Here is an 18,977-nt window from a genome sequence, read left to right on the forward strand (position 1 = left end):
GAGGAGGCAAGTTCAATCAAGGCATTCAAAGCAGAACTGGACTGTTATCTGAAAAGGAACAATGTGTAGGAGAAAGCAGGGCAATGGTATTACTAACTTGCTTGTTGACAGTCAGTGTGAAAATGATAAATCAAGTGGTCTCCATCAATCCTGTCATTCTGTCTATATCTGATGATGCATGTTGTTCGGTGGTCTGTGTGTACACCAGCATTAGCCTTTACACTGTGCATAGAATCTCAAATTTCTCACCCCATTTTTCTAATATAATTAATTCACAAAATGCAGCTGCCACTAGCAAGGCCAGCATTGATTACCCATCTCTAACTACCAAGAGGGCAGTTGAGAGTCAACCACATTGGGTCTAGAGTCACATACAGGCCAGCATTTTCCTTTTCTAAAGTATTCAGATATTCCTGAGATGTTCCAATACATCTCTGGAACAGGTGGGATTTGAACCCAGGCTTGCCTTATTCAGAGAGAGTGACACTGCCACTGCACCAAAACAGCCCTCTCTGAACCACTTGTTCTGTTTATTAATTTCTTTCCTTTAAGTGCATTTATGAACCAGATGGACTTTCCTCCTTCCTACAATCAATATCATTAGACTCTTCGTTCCAGATTTTTTTCTTGAATGCAAATTCCACCATCTGCCATGGCAGGATTGGAACTTGGGTCCCAATTTCTTTACCTTGGTCTCCAGGTTACTATTTTAGTGATAGCAATACGACCTCCCTGAGGGAACGGACGATGGCACATCCATGATCAATGGGAACAATCTGATTTGTCTCAAACCTGCATTTTGTCGTCCCCAGTCTCTGCGTCGCATTACTTGTTGCTGACTGGACCAAGATTTTACTGCAGTCGCCTCTCCAAACTCCTGGGATCTTGAGAATTTCTTGTCAGATGCCAACTCAACGGCATTGAAACCTGAAAGAAATTGGAATTGCTCAGCAGTATCTGATAGAACAGAAGCTGTTTACCCTGCCAGATGTTTCAGCACCCAGAGGCCAAAGGAACTGGAGGCAGAAGGGGAGGTTTTATATTTTGGTAAAATCGACAAGTTGCTCCAACCTGGAATGCACTGGCTGAAAGAAAAGGGTGGAAGCAAATACAAAAGGGTAGAGCAATGAAACAGACCAAAGTAAGATAAAAAAAAATACACTGACCACGTGACTGGGGAAGCACAGGGTAAGTTTGTTGAGATTATTACTGTCTGGTGACAAGTTAACAGGCAGGTAAAGGAAAACACAGTGAGATAGAACATAGAACAGTACAGCAAAGGCCCTTAGCCCTTGATGTTGTGCCGATCTTTAATCTTACTCGAAGATCAATTAACCTACATAGCCCACACTTTACTATTCTGGATGTAGGTTTGCTCGCTGAGCTGGAAGGTTCGTTTTCAGCTCGGCGTGCAAATCTACATCCAGAACCTCAACCTGAGCTATAAATCTTCTCAAAACTCGCTAACACTTTACTATCATCCATTGCCTATCCATGAGTTGCTTAAATGTCCCTAATGTGTCTGACTCTACTACCATTGCTGGCAGTGCATTCCACACACTTACCATTCTCTGTGTAAAGAATCTACCTCTGACATCTCCCCTATACCTTCTTCCAAACACATTAAAATTCTGTCCCCTTGTGATAGCCATTTCTGCCCTGGGAAAAAGTCTCTGGCTATCCACTCTATCTATGCCTCTCATCATCATGTACACCTCTGTCAAGTCACCTCTCATCCTTCTTCACTTCACTGAAAGAAACCCGAGCTCCCTCAACCTTTCTTCATAAGACCTGCTCTCCAGTTCAGGCAGCATCCTGGAAAACCTCCTCTGCACACTCTCTAAAGTTTTCACATCCTTCCGATAATGAAGCTGAACTGAACACAATATTCCAAGTGCAGTCTAACCAGGGTTTTATAGAGCTGAAGCACAGCCTCGCGGCTCTTAATCTCAATCCTCCTGTTAATGTAGCCCAACACACCACACACCTTCTTATCAACCCTATTAACTTGGGTGGCAACTTTGAGGGGTCTATGGACATGGACCCCAAGATCCCTCTGTTCCTCCACACTGCCAAGAATCCTGTCTTTACCCTGTAATCTGCATTCAAATTCAACTTTCCAAAATCAATCAGTTCAGACTTTTCCAGGTTAAACTCCATCTGCCACTTCTCAGCCCAGTTCTGCATCTTGTCAATGTCCCGTTGCAACCTTCAACAGCCCTCCACATTATCCACAATTTCATCAATCTTTGTGTCATCGGCAAAATTACTAATCTACCCTTCCACTTCCTCATCTAAGTCATTTATAAAAATCCCAAAGAGCAAAGGCCTCAGAACAGATCCCTGCGAAACACCACTGGTCACCGAACTCCAGTCAGAGTACTTTCCATCTACTACCACCCTCTGTCTTCTATGGGCCACCTAATTCTGTATCCAGACAGCCAGATTTCCCTGTAGGTAAAAACAATGACTGCAGAAGCTGGAAACCAGATTCTGGATTAGTGGTGCTGGAAGAGCACAGCAGTTCAGGCAGCATCCGAGGAGTAGTAAAATCGAAGTTTCGGGCAAAAGCCCTTCATCAGGAATAAGATTGCCCTGTATCCAATGCCTCCGTTCTTTCTGAATGAGCCTACCATGGGGAACCTTACCAAACGCATTACTAAAATCCATATACACAACATCCACTACTCTACCTTCAATATGTTTGTCACATCCTCAAATAATTCAAAAAGACTTGCAAGACATGACCTGCCCCTCACAAAGCCATGCTGACTATCTCTAATCAAACTATGCTTTTCCAAATAATCATAAATCATGTCTCTCAGAATCCTCTCCAATAATTTTCCCACCACCAATGTAAGACTGACTGGTCAGTAATTCCCAGGGTTATCTCTATTCCCTTTCTTAAATAAGGGAATAACATTTGCCACCCTCCAATCATCTGGCACTACCCCAGTGGACACTGAAGATGCAAAGATCATTGCCAAAGGTGCAGCAATCTCTTCCCTCGCTTCCTGCAGTAACCTTGGGTATATCCTGTCTGGCCCAGGGGGCTTATCAATTCTAATGTTTTTCAAAATTTCCAGCCCATCCTCCTTCTTAACATTAGCCTGTTTCATTTCTATCTTCAGAAAAGACAAAGTTCGTCTCACTAGTGAATACCAAAGCAAAGTATTTATTAAGGACCTCCCATCTACTCCGACTCCAGGCACAAGTTCCCTCCATAATCTCTGATCAGTCCTACCCTCACTATGGCCACCCTCTTGTTCCTCACGTAGGTGTAGAACATCTTTGTGTTTTCCTTAATTCTACCTGCCAAAGCTTTACATGCCCCCTTCTAGCTCTCCTAAGTCCATTCTTCAGTTCCTTCCTGGCTAGCTTGTAACCCTCTCGAGCCCTGTCTGATCCTTGCTTCCTCAACCTTAAATAACCTTTCAAGATTTCCACTTGACTAGATGTTCCACACCTCTTGTCAACCAAGATTCCTTCACCCTACCACCCCTTCCTGCCTAGTTAGACAAACCTATCCAGCACTCGCAGCAAGTACTTCCTAAACTATTTCTGTCATGCATTTCCCTAAGAATATCGGTTCCTAATTTATGCCAAAGTTCCTGCCTAATAGCATTGTAATTCCCCCTCCCCCAATTAAATATTTCACCATAACGTCTGCTCCTATCCCCCTCTATGACTATAATAAAGGTCACGGAGTTGTAATCATTATCACCGAAATGCTCTCCCACTGAGAGATCTGACACCTGACCTGGTTCGCTGCCAAGCATCAAATCTAAATGGCTTACCCTCTAGTCCGCCTAGCTACAAATTGAGATCATGTGACTAAAATCATCAGCAAACCAGACAGTTTGCTTGTGTAGAGCCCTTTGGTCAACTCGTCCATGCCGACCAGACATCCTGAATAAATCTAGTCCAATTTGCCAGCACTTGGTCCATATCCCTCTAAACCCTTCCTACTCATATACTCATCCAGATGTCTTTTAAGTGCTGTCAATGTACCAGCCTCCACTACTTCCTCTGGCAGCTCATTCCATACATGCAACACCCTCAGCATGAAAACGTTGCCCCTTAGGTCTCTTTTATATCTTTCCCCTCTCACCATAAACCTATGCCCTCTAGTTCTGAACTCCCCCAACCCAGCGAAAAAACTTTGTCTATTTATCATATCCAAGCCCCTCATGATTTTATAAACCGCTATGAGGTCACCCTTCAGCCTTCGACGCTCCAGGGAAAACAGCCCCAACCTATTTAGCCTCTCCCTGTAGCTCAAATCCTCCAACCCTGGCAACATCCTTGTAAATCTTTACTGAATGCTTTCAAGTTTCACAACATCCTTCCTATCGGAGGGAGACCAGAATTGTACACAATTAACCAAAAGTGGCATAACTAATCTCCTGTACAGCCGCAACATGTCCTCCCAAACCTCATACTCAATACTCTGACCAATAAAGGAAAGCATACCAAATGCCTCCTTCACTATCCTATCTACCTGAGACTTCACTTTCAAGGAGCTATGAACATGCACTCCAAGGTCTCTTTGTTCAGCAACACTCCCTAGGACCTTACCATTTCATGTTGAGGTCCGACCCTGATTCACCTTTCCAAAATGCAGCATCTCATATTTATCTAAATGAGCCTCCATCTGCCAGTCCTCAGCGCATTGGTCAAGCTAACCAGCAGAAGTCCACAGCTGTTCATAGAGCTGGTCTGAGACAGCTACTTCCTGATTTGCAATCCTTCTAAGTACATCTTCTAACTGGGAGCCTGAATGCGTTTAACATAATCTCATCTGCCCGAGTTTGCTTCTCCTTGCCCCTAGCCTTTCTACAGCGTCACATTGAACACAGTTGAACACTGTGCGACCCAAGCCTGCACTTGGGGCGGTATGTTTGTCTTAAAACACACACAAGAAGCAAAACAAACCTTGACTGGCCATCCATCAAACTCACCAATCAATGGTTGCAAATCATGATGGTGAACTCGTGACTGTCAGTAGAATAAAAAATGATTTAAACGGTTGAACAACAATGACAAAGTAAAGGTCCATCATCAGACAATTATTTAATCATTATTGTCTTCTGATAAGAATCCTGATTGCAGTGGCCGCACAGATCTTTTGACTTGCCATCCCCACCACTCAAGCTTAACCTGAGAGGCAGCAGCAACACAAACATTGCAGCATCACAGGGATGTGTTTCACTTTGTTGTGCAAGGCAGTCGGCCTGAAAGGGTTAATACTGAGCACTCAGTGTCGTTCTGCTCATGACTGTATCATTATTTTTCATTAAGCTGTTCAAACATGTCATGGCACACATCCAGGGCAGGTGAGACTTCAACCTGGGCCTCCTGGCTCAGAGGTAGGGGCATTACCACTGCTCAAGAGCCCTCTCAGTAGATATATATGACTGCCTCCAGGTGGCAGTAGTCAGTCTGCTGTTAGTTTCTGGAGTCTGGAATCCTGTAATTTCGATCTAGCCCTATCTTGTACATGATTCAGTATTACTGCCATTGTAAAGTAATTATTCAGTCTTTCTCTACTGTAATTTATTATCTTACTGTATAATAAGCCTTTCTTGTTACTCAAAGACATGCCACTTCTACTGAGACATCTATAGGGTCATCCTTCACCACTGAACTTTAGCGAGCCAGTGAGATTGGTATGACAAGAGGGATTACAGGCTGTTTTCACCCATGATTTTCAAACATTGTTGAGGTAAACAACGAGCAAAGATCCTCCTTTGAACAAAGTGTCAACTGCAGACATCTGTTACAACAAACACCAGAGGCCACAGGTCAGACACAGAGGTGGGGGGAAAGTGCACAACAAGTCTTAGTTGGACGGCATGGATAGGGGTCCCTTCTGAGGCAGTGTATTCTCTTCAGGATAGAGTAAGGCTCCTTGGATCTGACATGTCAAAACCTTGTAAAAAAGGACTTGCTGATGCCTGGTTGTTTCAAGCATATTACTGCGAAAGTCTATTCAATTCAGCATGTATTAGATCACTCGACCAAAGTGCAGGTCAAAACATGGTGAGCTGAATGACCACCTTCTGTGCCATATTATTCAACGGCCCAATGTGAAAGGAAAAGAGATTTTATTTTGATATCCATTGTGTTACAATGAAGAAAGGGAGGAGGAAAAGACATCCACCTTTCATGCCATTTTGTATTGCCTTATCCCAAAATTAGAGATAGCGACTGTCAACTGGAGGGTACGTGGACCTGGCACAAACCATTCATACTCTAAATGAATGATGTGACATATAAATATACTCCTTCTGTTCATGACACTTCTCCTCATGTTCATCTATTATTTCAGAAACCTTGTGATAACTATGTACAAAAGAAAATACCTGTCAAAAGCATTGTGTCAGAAAAAGAAATGTTTGGAATGGAATGGATTTTTATTGGGTCTTCTCATATCCTCTCCATTTGTTTCTCAGTCAGCTGGCTTTTACACAAGTTTGCCATTTCCTAACATATTGAAAGATTATTCTTCAGGATGTGAGCATCATGAGTAAGAATGGCATTTATTGGTCATTCCTTGTTATGCTTATTGCCCATCCCTGGATATGATTAAGCTGGGGATCTGGTTGAGCTCAGTTCAATTACTACCAGTTTATAATACTGACTAATGCCAATCGCATAGATTCAATTCTTGCACCAACTGAGATTAGTGTGAAGGATTCTCAACCTCTTGCTTCACTGGAGACACTGTAACTCTGAGGTAAAACCAACACAAGTTATCTCTCTCTTTCTCTCATGGAAGAGCAGGCCTATGATCTAGGAAGACTGTTACCATGGTGCTTGTATCACTCTCTTGTTACAATCACTGTATCATCACTTTATGTTGACCCATCAGTGAAGTCTGGCAGGAACTGTGAATATTGACATTAAGAAGCATGAAGCACTGAGGTGAGAAGGAAGACCTAAGAGTTGGAATTATATAGGTAAACACCAAAAAGGAATGTTCACACAACCATACCCATTAAGCTGACAGATTCATTGAAATGAATTCACTTAAGTCAAGCTGTTTTTCCATTTCTCTGTTTTCAGTGGCACTTTATTCATTTACATCGTCACTTGGAATCAAACCTGCGAGTAGTTTCAAGAGACGTGTACCAGTGTTGACAAAACTTTCTAACCTCCTGTTTTCATTTTCCCAAGTGCAGTTTGATTCACTTCACAGATGTTCTGGCTTTATGACAAATAACTCCGAGCACGTTTTTGAAAAAAGAAATAAGATGGCGTATTTGAGCATAGTCACTGGTTAAGATTGGTTGCCAATTATAAGGAATAACATTTTTATTTTCATTTTGGGTCATAAACTGGAAGTTGGAAGCTGCTATACATCTAGAAATACCAGAAGAGATTTTGCAACTTGAAAATCAAATGAGATTGTACACTTTACCAATACAAAATTACGTTACTTCTCAGGGCAGTGCAGTAATGGATATTTTATGAGACAAAGTGGTACTAGGAGTCTTTGAATAAGGCAAAACTGCCAAGCAATAGCCTTTGAATTGGTGCAGATCTAAGTATCATGCACACAGCGATATTCGGACGGTCCTATCAGCTCTCAGAATGAAAAACGCAAAACTTGGAGACTCTGAAAATAAAGTTCTGAGATGAAAAATGATCTAAGTCCACCTGAACACCTAATAAATCAAAGCTTAACCATTGCTGTGTCAATAATACCATCAATCAAAACCTCAGAAGAACGATGAATAAACTCATCCTACTTTTGTGAACTGGACTCTTGAACAACAGAATTCAGTTTCTGACCAAAATATTTCTGTTAAATTATCTGTTTTTGGCTAATTTATTCATAAATTAAAATTTTGGGTTTTAAAGGAGTATAGCTTAAGTTGCACCACAGTAATGAGCATCCACTTTTACTTGCCACTTGTTAAGGAAGGAGTTTGTTCATAGCAGAGTTAGTTTCACTTAATGATGATGTGTGGTGCAAATTAATTTGCTCTGAATAGCAGTCACCTTGGTTTAATTGGGTAATTACACATTCGCAACAGCTTGTGGAGCAGTGGGACTCGATAATCAGTACACCCTTCCCAATGAAGTCATCGGACAATTACAGAATGATCATTACTGAAGAAATTCTGGTCATAATCTCAGTCCTATGCCAAATGAGGCCTGTGACAAGTCCTTGTCATATTGGTCTGCATGTCATTTCTGGACAAAGTTACTTCACAATCCATGAACTAATAGCAGTCCTGAACCATTGGTATTCCCAGGTACATAGCATCCAAGCAAACGCATCTTAAAAAAGATAAGATTTGACACGAAAAAATGTGGGAAATAGGAGGACTAGGCCATTCAGCCCTTCGAGTCTGCTGTGCATTTCAATATGATCACGGCTGATCCTGGATCCCATTTTCTACTTTGCCATTTGGATTGGATTTTTTTATTCATTTGTCCACAAGATGTTGGTGTTGCTAACTAAGTTGGCATTTATTGCCCATCCTTAATTGCCCTCAAGAGGGGGCGGGCAGGCGTGGTTGGTGGTGGATGGTACATTTGCAGTGCTCCTTTCATTGATAGAGAGAGGGAGGAGGCAACTGATACAAACCCAAAACTCTGTATGCTGGAAATCAGAAATAAAACACAAAATTTTGGAAAGATTCAGCAGTTCTGGGTGAATCTGTGGAGTTACAGAAGCAGAGTCAAACTTTTTGTTGGAGTGCTTGGAATTGACACAGTTAAACCTGTGGAGGTGTGCATACAATAGAAGGGATTTTTTAAAAACTGGAAAGTTAAGAACAGGGGAAATGGTACTGTGTCAGAACTATACTGAAAACTTGCGTTAATCTGGCACCTTGCATGCTGTAAACATCGTACAGCTCTTCAAGGAAGCCAAACAAAATTTAACACTGAGTGCCATTGGGAATATTTGGACAGGTGTTTGGTCAAAGACATAACTTATAAATGAGTGTCATAAAATGAGAGGCAGGCAGAGATACACAGATCAGTCTAAGGGAGCAACTCTGGCCTTGTCAACTGAAGCTGTGCCTGCCAATATTGGAGTGTTTAGAATCAGGGATGGGAAAGAGGCCAGAAGAAAACACACATGAACTGACCAGATAAGAAGATTGAAACAAGCAAATGCGCAGAGTCTCAGATGGGAGCTGCATGAGTTGCTGGAATGAGAGAAGAGAAAGGAAGTTGAAGGAAGATGATCACGAGCTGGTCACAATGATCATCTTTCAGCCACCCTAATGTCTTCACTCAAACTGAAGGCTCACATGAGATAATCAATGAGATGTATACTTACCTTTATAAGCTGGCGCAGGGGGGGCAAAGGTCATCTTCCTGACCCAATGCTTCATTGACCCATTATTGAAAGTGTCTCCAAACTTCGTTTTGAGAGCTGGGACAGGTTGCTCTGCTTGTTGTTGATTTGAGAGAGTCCCCTTCACCTTTTCCAAATTCCTCTGTCTCCTGATCCGCTCTTTAAGTCTCTCCAATTTGTTCACAGGAGAATGACTCTGCTCCAGCCGCTGAGTTAATGGACTTCCAGGTGGGGTAGGGGGCAAGGCACTGATTGATGCGTCGGGAGATCTTTTCCTCTCTTGTAAGATCCGTCTTTCGATTGAACAATCTAGGGCCAAATTGCTGTCATTCCCAACTAGCCTTCTTTCATCAAGCAGATGTTGGTTGGACAGTTCAAAGCCACTGCAAGTCTCTTGATCACCAGCCATGAACCAATAATTTTCCATCGTGTCCATATCACCCAATGCATGCAATCTTGTTGGAGTAACTCTTGTTGATAGGCTATCATTTTTATCTTGGTTGCTGGATAGTATTGTACGATTAAGTGCAGACAGTGAAATGTCTTGGTCAATTATGTCATTGTATAAGGGGCTCGATCTCTCATTCCAGAACATTCTTCTTGAAGAATGACAATTCTTCACCAAGGAATTGAAACTTCCAGTGTTATTTGTCCTGTCCAATTTTAAGAACATTTCAAAAGTTAACTTCTCTAAATAAGGATAAATAAATATACTTGAAATGGATCTTGAACAAAAAGTAAATCAGCAAATCCCAGCCTATACTTAAAACAAGTGCAAAACCCACCATCCCAACAGGTTTCCATTCAAGATGTTCTGCTATGTTAATTTGGAGTTTTTCTCTAAAAAGAAAATCATTCACCAGATGTGGGTATTACTGACTAGGTGTGTGTTGCCCAGAGGGTATTTAAGAGTCAATAAGATTACTGTGGGTTTTGAATCATAGAAAGACTACAGTGTGGAAATAGGCCCTTCAGCCCAACAAGTCCACCCAGACCCATTCCTCTACCCTATATTTACCCCTGACTAATGCACCTAATCTACACATCACTATGGGCAATTCACCTAACCTGCATACTTTTGGACTGTGGGAGGAAACCGGAGCACACCCACGCAGACAAAGTGCACACTCCAGACAGACAGTCACCCAAAGGTGGAATCGAACCCAGGTGCCTAGTGCTGTGAGGCAGCAGTACTAACCACTGAGCAACTACGCCTGTTGTAAGAACAGCAGATTTCCTTCCCGAAAGGGCATGAGTGGACTAGATGTGTTTTCACCAACAATCACCATGGTCATCATTAGGCTCTTAATTCCACACTTCTGTTGAACTCCGATTCTGCTAAGTGCCTGGTAAGGTTTGAACCCAGGTCCCCATTACATTACCTGCATTGCTCGATTAATAAATCCACTGAGAATGCCAATAGGTCATTCCCTCCCCTGGTCAGGACAGTTTAATAGCAGCCTCACAGCCAAGCTCCAATGCCCAATGCAGATGCATTCCTTTCTCAGTGAGAAAGCAATAAAATGAAAACTGGCGGGGGAGGGGGGGGCGTACTTGCTTTTGCCCCTGCTTTCTAAGCTTGTCACTGGCTATCCAATGGGAAGACAGCGAGTTAGGGGTGCAAAGGGATAGCTCTGTACCCAAGTGGATATCTAGTCTGGGATGTTACACAATAATGGGGAGGCAGTGGCCTTGCCATGAACTGGAAATGTGCACAGACACCAATTTAAATGCCCATTACCCTCTCAATCTCTCTTTCTTCCTTTTGACAGGCTGAACATCAAATGGCATGGTGGCTCAGTGCTCAGCACTGCTGCCTCACAGCATCAGAGACATGGGTTCAATTCCACCCTTGGGTGACAGTCTATGTGGAGCTTATATATTCACGATGTGTCTGCATGGGTTTTCTCCCACACTCACAAAGATGTGAAGCTTAGGTCAATTGGCCATGCTAAATTACCCATAATGTACACACTAGGTATATTAGCCATGGGAATTGCATGGTGACAGGGATAGGATGGTTCTGGATGAAATGGTCTTCAGAGGTTGATGTGGATTTGATGGGCTGAATGGCCTGCTTCCACTCTGTAAGGTTTCTATGATTCTAAAGCACTTAAGGCATGAAATCAAAATAGCTTACAAGTGCTGCCCCTTTGAGCCATTGACTTTACTGCACCCTATTGCATTGGTCCCATTGACAGGCTTTTATTTGTGCCCTTGTCCTCATAGTTGCTGTAAATTGCGAACAAACCTTTGCCATCCAAAAGCTCAATGATTTATTCATTAGTTGTCTAAAAATGGCGGCTATAATCCAGGTTTCCACACTTACACCTCTACTGCATCATTCACATCTAGGGACTCAAAGCAGCTCAGGAAGGACGCTCACCACCAACCTTGAGGGGAATTAGGGACAGGCAATAAATACAGACCTAGACAGCAACACTCACTTCCGAAGAACAATTAAAATGAAAATAATTGGAGATTAGTGCAATGACATCAGGTTACTAACACATAAGTGTCATACAAAATGAAAACAGGCCCTTCAGCCTATGCCAAACATAATCCCAAAATAAACTAGTCCCACCTGCCTGCTCCTGGCTCATATCCTTCTAAACGTTTTCTATTCATGTACTTACCTAAGTGTTTTTTAGATGTTGTAATTGTACCCACATCCACCTTTTCCTCAGGAAGTTTATTCCACACACGAACCACCCTCTGTGTAAAAATATTGTCCTCGTGCCTGTTTTAAATCTCTCTCCTCTCATGTTAAAAATGTGCCCCCGAATCTTGAAATCCTCCATGGAGAAAGTGAGAATTGCAGATAGAACATAGAACATAGAACATTACAGTGCAGTACAGGCCCTTCGGCCCTCGATGTTGCCTCGACCAGTCATGCCAATCTGAAGCCCATCTAACCTACACTATTCCATGTACGTCCATATGCTTGTCCAATGACGATTTAAATGCACTTAAACTTGGCAAATCTACTACCGTTGCAGGCAAAGCATTCCATACCCTTACTATTCTCTGAGTAAAGAAACTACCTCTGACATCTGTCCTATATCTATCACCCCTCAATTTAAAGCTATGCCCCCTCGTGCTCGCCATCATCATACTTGGAAAAAGGCTCTCCCTGTCCACCCTATCTAACCCTCTGATTATCTTATATGTCTCTATTAAGTCACCTCTCAACCTTCTTCTCTCCAATGAAAACAGCCTCAAATCCCTCAGCCTTTCCTCGTAAGACCTTCCCTCCATACCAGGCAACATCCTCGTAAATTTCCTCTGCACCCTTTCCAAAGCTTCCACATCCTTCTTATAATGCGGTGACCAGAACTGTACACAACACTCCAAGCGCGGCCGCACCAGAGTTTTGCCCAGCTGTAGCATAACCTCATGGTTCCGGAACTCGATCCCTCTATTAATAAAATCTAAAACACTGTATGCCTTCTGAACAACCCTGTCAACCTGGGTGGCAACTTTCAAGGATCTGTGTACCTGAACACCAAGATTTCTCTACTCATCTACACTACCAAGAATCTTATCATTAGCCCAGTACTTTGCATTCTCGTTACTCCTTACACTTGTCCACATTAAACTCCATTTGCCACCTCTCAGCCCAGCTCCGCAGCTTATCTATGTCTCTCTGTAACCTACAACATCCTTCGTCACTATCCACAACTCCACCGATCTTAGTGTCATCTGCAAATTTACTAACCCACCCTTCTACGCCCTTACCCAGGTCGTTTATAAAAATGACAAACAGCAGTGGACCCAACACCGACCCTTGCGGTACACCACTAGTAACTGGACTTCAGGATGAACATTTCCCATCAACCAACACCATCTGTCTTCTTTCAGCAAGCCAATTACTGATCCAAACTGCTATATCTCCCACAACCCCATTCCTCCGCATTTTGTACAATAGCCTACTGTGGGGAACCTAATCGACTGCCTTGCTGAAATCCATATACACCACATCAACCGGTTTACTCTCATCAACCTGTTTGCTCACCTTCTCAAAGAACTCAATAAGATTTGTGAGGCACGACCTACTCTTCACAAAACCGTGCTGACTATCCCTAATCAACTTATTCTTTTCTAAATGATTATAAATCCTATCTCTTATAACCTTTTCCAACACTTTACCAACAACTGAAGTAAGGCTCACTGGTCTATAATTACCAGGGTTGTCTCTACTCCCCTTCTTGAACAGGGGAACCACATTTGCTATCCTCCAGTCTTCTGGCACTATTCCTGTATACAATGACGATTTAAGGATCAATGCCAAAGGCTCAGCAATCTCCTCCCTGGCTTCCCAGAGGATCCTAGGATAAATCCCATCCAGCCCAGGGGACTTACCTATTTTCACACTCTGCAGGATTTCTAATACCTCTTCCTTGTGAACCTCAATCCCACCCAGTCTAGTAGCCTGTATATCAGTATTCTCCTCAACAACATTGTTATTTTCTAGAGTGAATACTGTCGAAAAATATTCATTTAGTGCTTCCCCTATCTCCTCTGACTCCACACACAACTTCCCACTACTATCCTTGATTGGCCCTAATCTTACTCTCTTCATTCTTTTATTCCTCAAATACCTATAGAAAGCCTTAGGGTTTACCCTGATCCTATCCACCAACAACTTCTCATGTCTCCTCCTGGCTTTTCTTAGCTTGCTCTTTAGGTCTTTCCTGGCTACCTTGTAACCCTCAAGCGCCCTAACTGAGCCTTCACATCTCATCCTAACATAAGCCTTCTTCTTCCTCTTGACCAGAGATCCCACTTCCTTCGTAAACCACGGCTCCCGCGCTCTACAGTTTCCTCCCTGCCTGACAGGTACATACTTATCTAGGACACACAGGAGTTTTTCCTTGAATAAGCTCCACATTTCTAATGTGCCCATCCCCTGCAGTTTCCTTCACCATCCTATGCTTCCGAAATCTTGCCTAATCGCATTGTAATTGCCTTTCCCCTAGCTGTAACTCTTGCCCAGTGGTATACACCTATCCTTTTCCATCATTAAAGTAAACATAACAGAATTGTGATCGCTATCACCAAAGTGCTCACCTATTTCCAAGTCTAACACCTGGCCGGGCTCATTACCCAGTACCAAATCTAAAGTGGCTTCGCCCCTTGTTGGCCTGTCTACATACTGTGTCAGGAAGCCCTCCTGCACACACTGGACAAAAACTGATTCATCTATAGTACTCATACGATAGTGTTCCCAGTCAATATTTGGAAAGGTGAAGACCCCATGACAATTACCCTGTCTCTCTCACTCCCATCGAGAATCATCTTTGTTATCCTTTCCTCTACCTTTCTGGAACTATTCGGAGGCCTATAGAAAACTCGCAACAGGGTGACCTCTCCTTTCCTATTTCTAATCTCAGCCCATACTACCTCAGTTGATGAGTCCCCAAACATCCTTTCTGCAACTGTAATACTGTCCTTGACCAACAATGCCACACCTCCCCCTCTTTTACCATCTTCTCTGTTCTTACTGAAACATCTAAATCCTGGAACCTGAAACAACCATTCCTGTCCCTGCTCTATCCATGTCTCCGAAATGGCCACAACATCGAAATCCCAGGTACCAACCCATGCTGCAAGTTCACACACCTCATTCCGATGCTCCTGGCGTTGAAGCAGACACACTTCAAACCAACTTTTTGCTTGTCGGTGCCATCTTGTGCCCCTGAAACTTGATTTTGGACTTGATGCTGGAGTTCAGAGTTGAAGAGTGTGGTGCTGGAAAAGCACAGCCTGTCAAGGAGCAGGAGTGTCGATGTTTCAGGCATAAGCCCTTCATCCTGATGTCTCATTCCTGATGTAGGGCTTATTCCCAAAATGTTGACTCTCCTGCTCCTCGGATGCCACCTGACCGGCTGTGCTTTTCCAGCACAACACTCTTCGACTTTGAAATCCCCCACCCAGGAAAAGTACACCTATCATTAACGCTATCAATACTTTTCATGATTAAGCTTCTATACAGTCGCCTCTCAACCTCCTATGCTCCAGTGAAAAATGTCCCACCTTATTCAGCCTTTCTTTATAACTCATCCTGGTAAGTCTTTTCTGAACCCCATCCAGCTTAATGATATCCTATAACATGGCGACCAGAAACTGGACACAGCATTCCAGAACATGTGGAAGTCGGGGAGCTGGGGGTGGGGTGCATCTGATTTGTGGTCATAAAATCCACCCTTGAGTGGTCTTGAGTGTTGTGATACAGCTGCCACTGACCACTTACTTCTTTAGGGCAATTATTTTGGCTTGTGGTTTCATTCCACTTTGGTAGTGGCCAAGGAGATGGAATTGTCAATTTTTTTCTGAGTCCAGAGTAAAGGCAGTCAGTTTTAACCCTGGTTTTGTCCCGTTTGACATCTGTGAACTCTGCAAAAAAATAGGGATAAACTCATGTGCTGCAGTTGTCAGTATGATTTGAACCTCTGACTGTGCATTGCTTCCTCAATAAAGCCACAACCACACATTTCAGCCACGGCTGCAGGGCTCTTACTGAAGGACAGCAGGACAGGTCAGGAGGAGGAGAGGGTAATCAAAGTAGTCCCAAGCAGCTGGCTTGATGGGCCGCCGTGAACTCTTTCCACAAACATACGGATCGACGATCCATTCCCAAACTCGCAAAGTCTCTGATTGTAAACCTGAGCTCTCTTTATCTTGTAACAAGGAGTCTCAGAATAAAAGACTTTTACCTGCTTAAGGGAGAAGACCACTCAGAACTCAGGGCTTTGTGTTTGTCTGGTCCACAGGATTTTCGGGAACGTGGTTGTTGGGGAGAACGATCTTGCTTTGTAGTGTTGCCAGTGCAATTCACACCACATCCTACAACAAGAACACAACGGCAGCATAGTACATCGGCATGGTAACCATCTCACAAGCCTTTCTGTTGTAATTCCAGCAGGTCAGGCCTTCAACCGCAATCAGGATAAATTAATCGCCAATCTGTTTTTTATAACAATCTCTCAGACTTCCACCTCAAACCTCGAGAGCTTGAAAGAAAATGCACTGAAATGTTTTCTCTTTTCCTGTAGGTCAGTTGTTTAGTAGAGCAGAACAAGCCCCGACATGCCCTTGTCTATTGAAATTCTGGACCTGCTGATTACTTAAAGCCCATCCCACTCTGTTAGTGCCAGTGACAATCCTTCATTGTACACTGAGCAGCCAACGAAACCAACTTTGACTCATCAGCCATAAAGAAATCACCTTGTTCCATCTTAATTTTAAACTAAAAAAAACTCACTATGCCTCAACAACGTCCAATCTCCACTTTCAAAAACAACTAATCTATGTACTGCTAGCAAGGGAGCTAGTTTACAGCTCAGTTTCCAGTTTCCTGCATGATACTATGGCAGCCCCTTAACATAGCCCCTGTGAGTATTGAAGGTTCAATGAGCTGATACCAGCTACACTGTTAATCACAATCATTAATTGTAGGCAAGCACTCAAACTGGCTGGAATGTAACTAGCAAGGCAGCACAAGAATCTGAGCTGGAGCCTCAAGTAATGTTCTCTCAAAGGTGCAGATGCTTGGAGAGTCCATGCATGGAATGTGGCCACAGTGATTTCTGATTCCTGAAGACACTGCCACACACAGACCTTGGAGGTCCACACAACTACAGGAAATATTAGACGGTGTGCAGGCATCACGTAGATGATGGGAGGGGTCAGTTAGTAATGCAGCACTCAATACCCACACTGCTTCTCAAACTCTACTCTAACCTCAAATAAGGTTAAACCACCAACAGCCATCTTTCCTAATGAAAGAGCACTTCTATGGTCTGCCAAGACAATGGGTTTACATTTAAACAATGAAACTGAAGGTCAAATGGAATATTCGCTGATAATTACACAGTGTTGAGCACCATTCCCAATCCCTCAGATACTGAAGCAATAAATGTCCAAATACAGCAAGACCTGGAAAGCCTTCAGGCTCTGTTTGATCAGCAGCAAGAGAAATTCAAACCACCCAAACTCGAAGAGCGAGTCCATCCATCTTAACCTTCAACCGCATTACTGAATCACTGAATCCCTCACCAAAACAGAAGTTGCTGGAAAATCTCAGCAGATCTGACAGCATCTGTGTAGAGATATCAGAGTTAATGTTTTAGGTCCAATGATCCTCGGGGGCTGAGAATTCACAGCAAGTAACTCCCCCCAGGGCCTGTCCAATATCTGCAAGGCCTAAGGCAGGAGTGTAAAGAAAGCTGGAGAAGTGCACTCAAGAACAACATTCAAGAAGCTCGATACCATTCAGAACAAAACAGCCCACACAATCAGCAGCCCCATACTCCAAAGTTAACACTCACTCGCTGCGCCACAGACACATGGTGACAGTAATGTGAACTATAATTAACATTTATAATCACTTGCTCTGATTTGATTTGGTCTCAGGCTTCCCTCCCAGACTCTAATGGATGATAGCACAAAGGATTGGTAAACAGATTCCAGGTGATTGGCAAAAGAATCCAAAGTAAGCTGTGGAAACATTTTTTTTTAAATTACACAGCAGGTTGTTGCTAAAAGAAATGCATAAGCTTATTGGGTAATGGGAACAGATTCAATAGTAACATTCTGAAGGGAATTGGATGTACATTTGAAGAGGGAAAGAAATACAAGATGATGTGAAAAGACCGGTTTGTGTGGAATTAATTACATACTTTCACCAAAAGTCTAGCACAAGTATAGTGGGCCAAATGGTCTATTTTGTGCTGAATCATTCTACAAAACCCCTTCACTTAGAAATCCCTCGGTCAGTACATCAGCTGAGCTCACCAAATGCCTCGGACTGTGATCGTTTTGGGAAGCTCGGCTCTCCAAGAGGGTCCTCCTCTTGAAAATGCAACTTGTTCTCAATCTGCTGCAACTGAAAGCAAACAAGACACTGAAGAAATTAGATGTCATGCACATAAACCCCACAACATTGACAACTGCATCCATAGACAACCATTGACAACCAGCTGATGAAGGAGCAGTGCTCTGAAAGCTAGTGCTTCCAAATAAACCTTTTGGATGACAACCTGGTGTGTTGTGTGATTTTTAACTCTGTACACCCCAGTCCAACACTGGCATCTCCAAATCATAGAAGCAGTGATAGCAGGTTATCAGGCATTGCTTTTCCCCATTATGAATGCTCGGCTGAGCTCTAAGAATGGATAATGACATCAGCTCAGCAGAGATCTGTTTTCACAGCTTGAAGCCAAGTGCCACTTCTTTTGTATCATTGCCATCCCATTGCAATGCAGCAACCTCATCGGTCTTTGAAGAGATTTTTTTCCCCCAATCTCATTGTTTATTTGGTCAAGAGTTAGAAGTGTGAAGTGGAAAGTTGACTCAATGAGACATTTACTGCCTGCAATTGATTGAGTCCAGAACTAGAAGGCAAAGGTTTAGGGCAAGAGGGGAAAATTTAACTGGACCTAAGGGGCAACTTTTTCAAGTAGAGGGTGGTGCATGTATGGAATGAGCTGCCAGAGGAAGTGGTGGAGGCTGGTACAATTACAACATTTAAAAAGGCATCTGAATGGGTATACTAATAGGAAGGGGTTTAGAGGGATATGGACCAAGTGCTGGTAAATGTGACCAGATTAGGTTAGGATATCTGGTTGGCATGGATGAGTTGGACCGAAGGGTCTGT

At 43.0% G+C, this 18,977-nt stretch overlaps 1 protein-coding gene across 4 annotated transcripts in view; it reads right to left on the reverse strand.

The window, feature by feature from the left end:
* Nucleotides 1-18,977, reverse strand: part of LOC140469383 (centrosome-associated protein 350-like) — a 161,867-nt gene that overhangs the window by 114,604 nt on the left and 28,286 nt on the right. For 3 of the 4 annotated variants that reach the window (XM_072565847.1, XM_072565846.1, XM_072565848.1), the window contains 4 exons: nucleotides 18,116-18,206; nucleotides 16,036-16,165; nucleotides 9,302-9,972; nucleotides 793-927 (listed from right to left, as the gene is read on the reverse strand). In XM_072565847.1, coding sequence (XP_072421948.1) covers nucleotides 793-927; nucleotides 9,302-9,972; nucleotides 16,036-16,165; nucleotides 18,116-18,206 — 1,027 coding nt within the window. Of the gene's footprint in view, nucleotides 1-792; nucleotides 928-9,301; nucleotides 9,973-16,035; nucleotides 16,263-18,115; nucleotides 18,207-18,977 lie in introns of those variants that run through there. The other variant, XM_072565849.1, reaches the window with a different exon arrangement.

Source organism: Chiloscyllium punctatum, chromosome 49, assembly GCF_047496795.1.
Source record: "Chiloscyllium punctatum isolate Juve2018m chromosome 49, sChiPun1.3, whole genome shotgun sequence".
Lineage (NCBI taxonomy): Eukaryota > Metazoa > Chordata > Chondrichthyes > Orectolobiformes > Hemiscylliidae > Chiloscyllium > Chiloscyllium punctatum.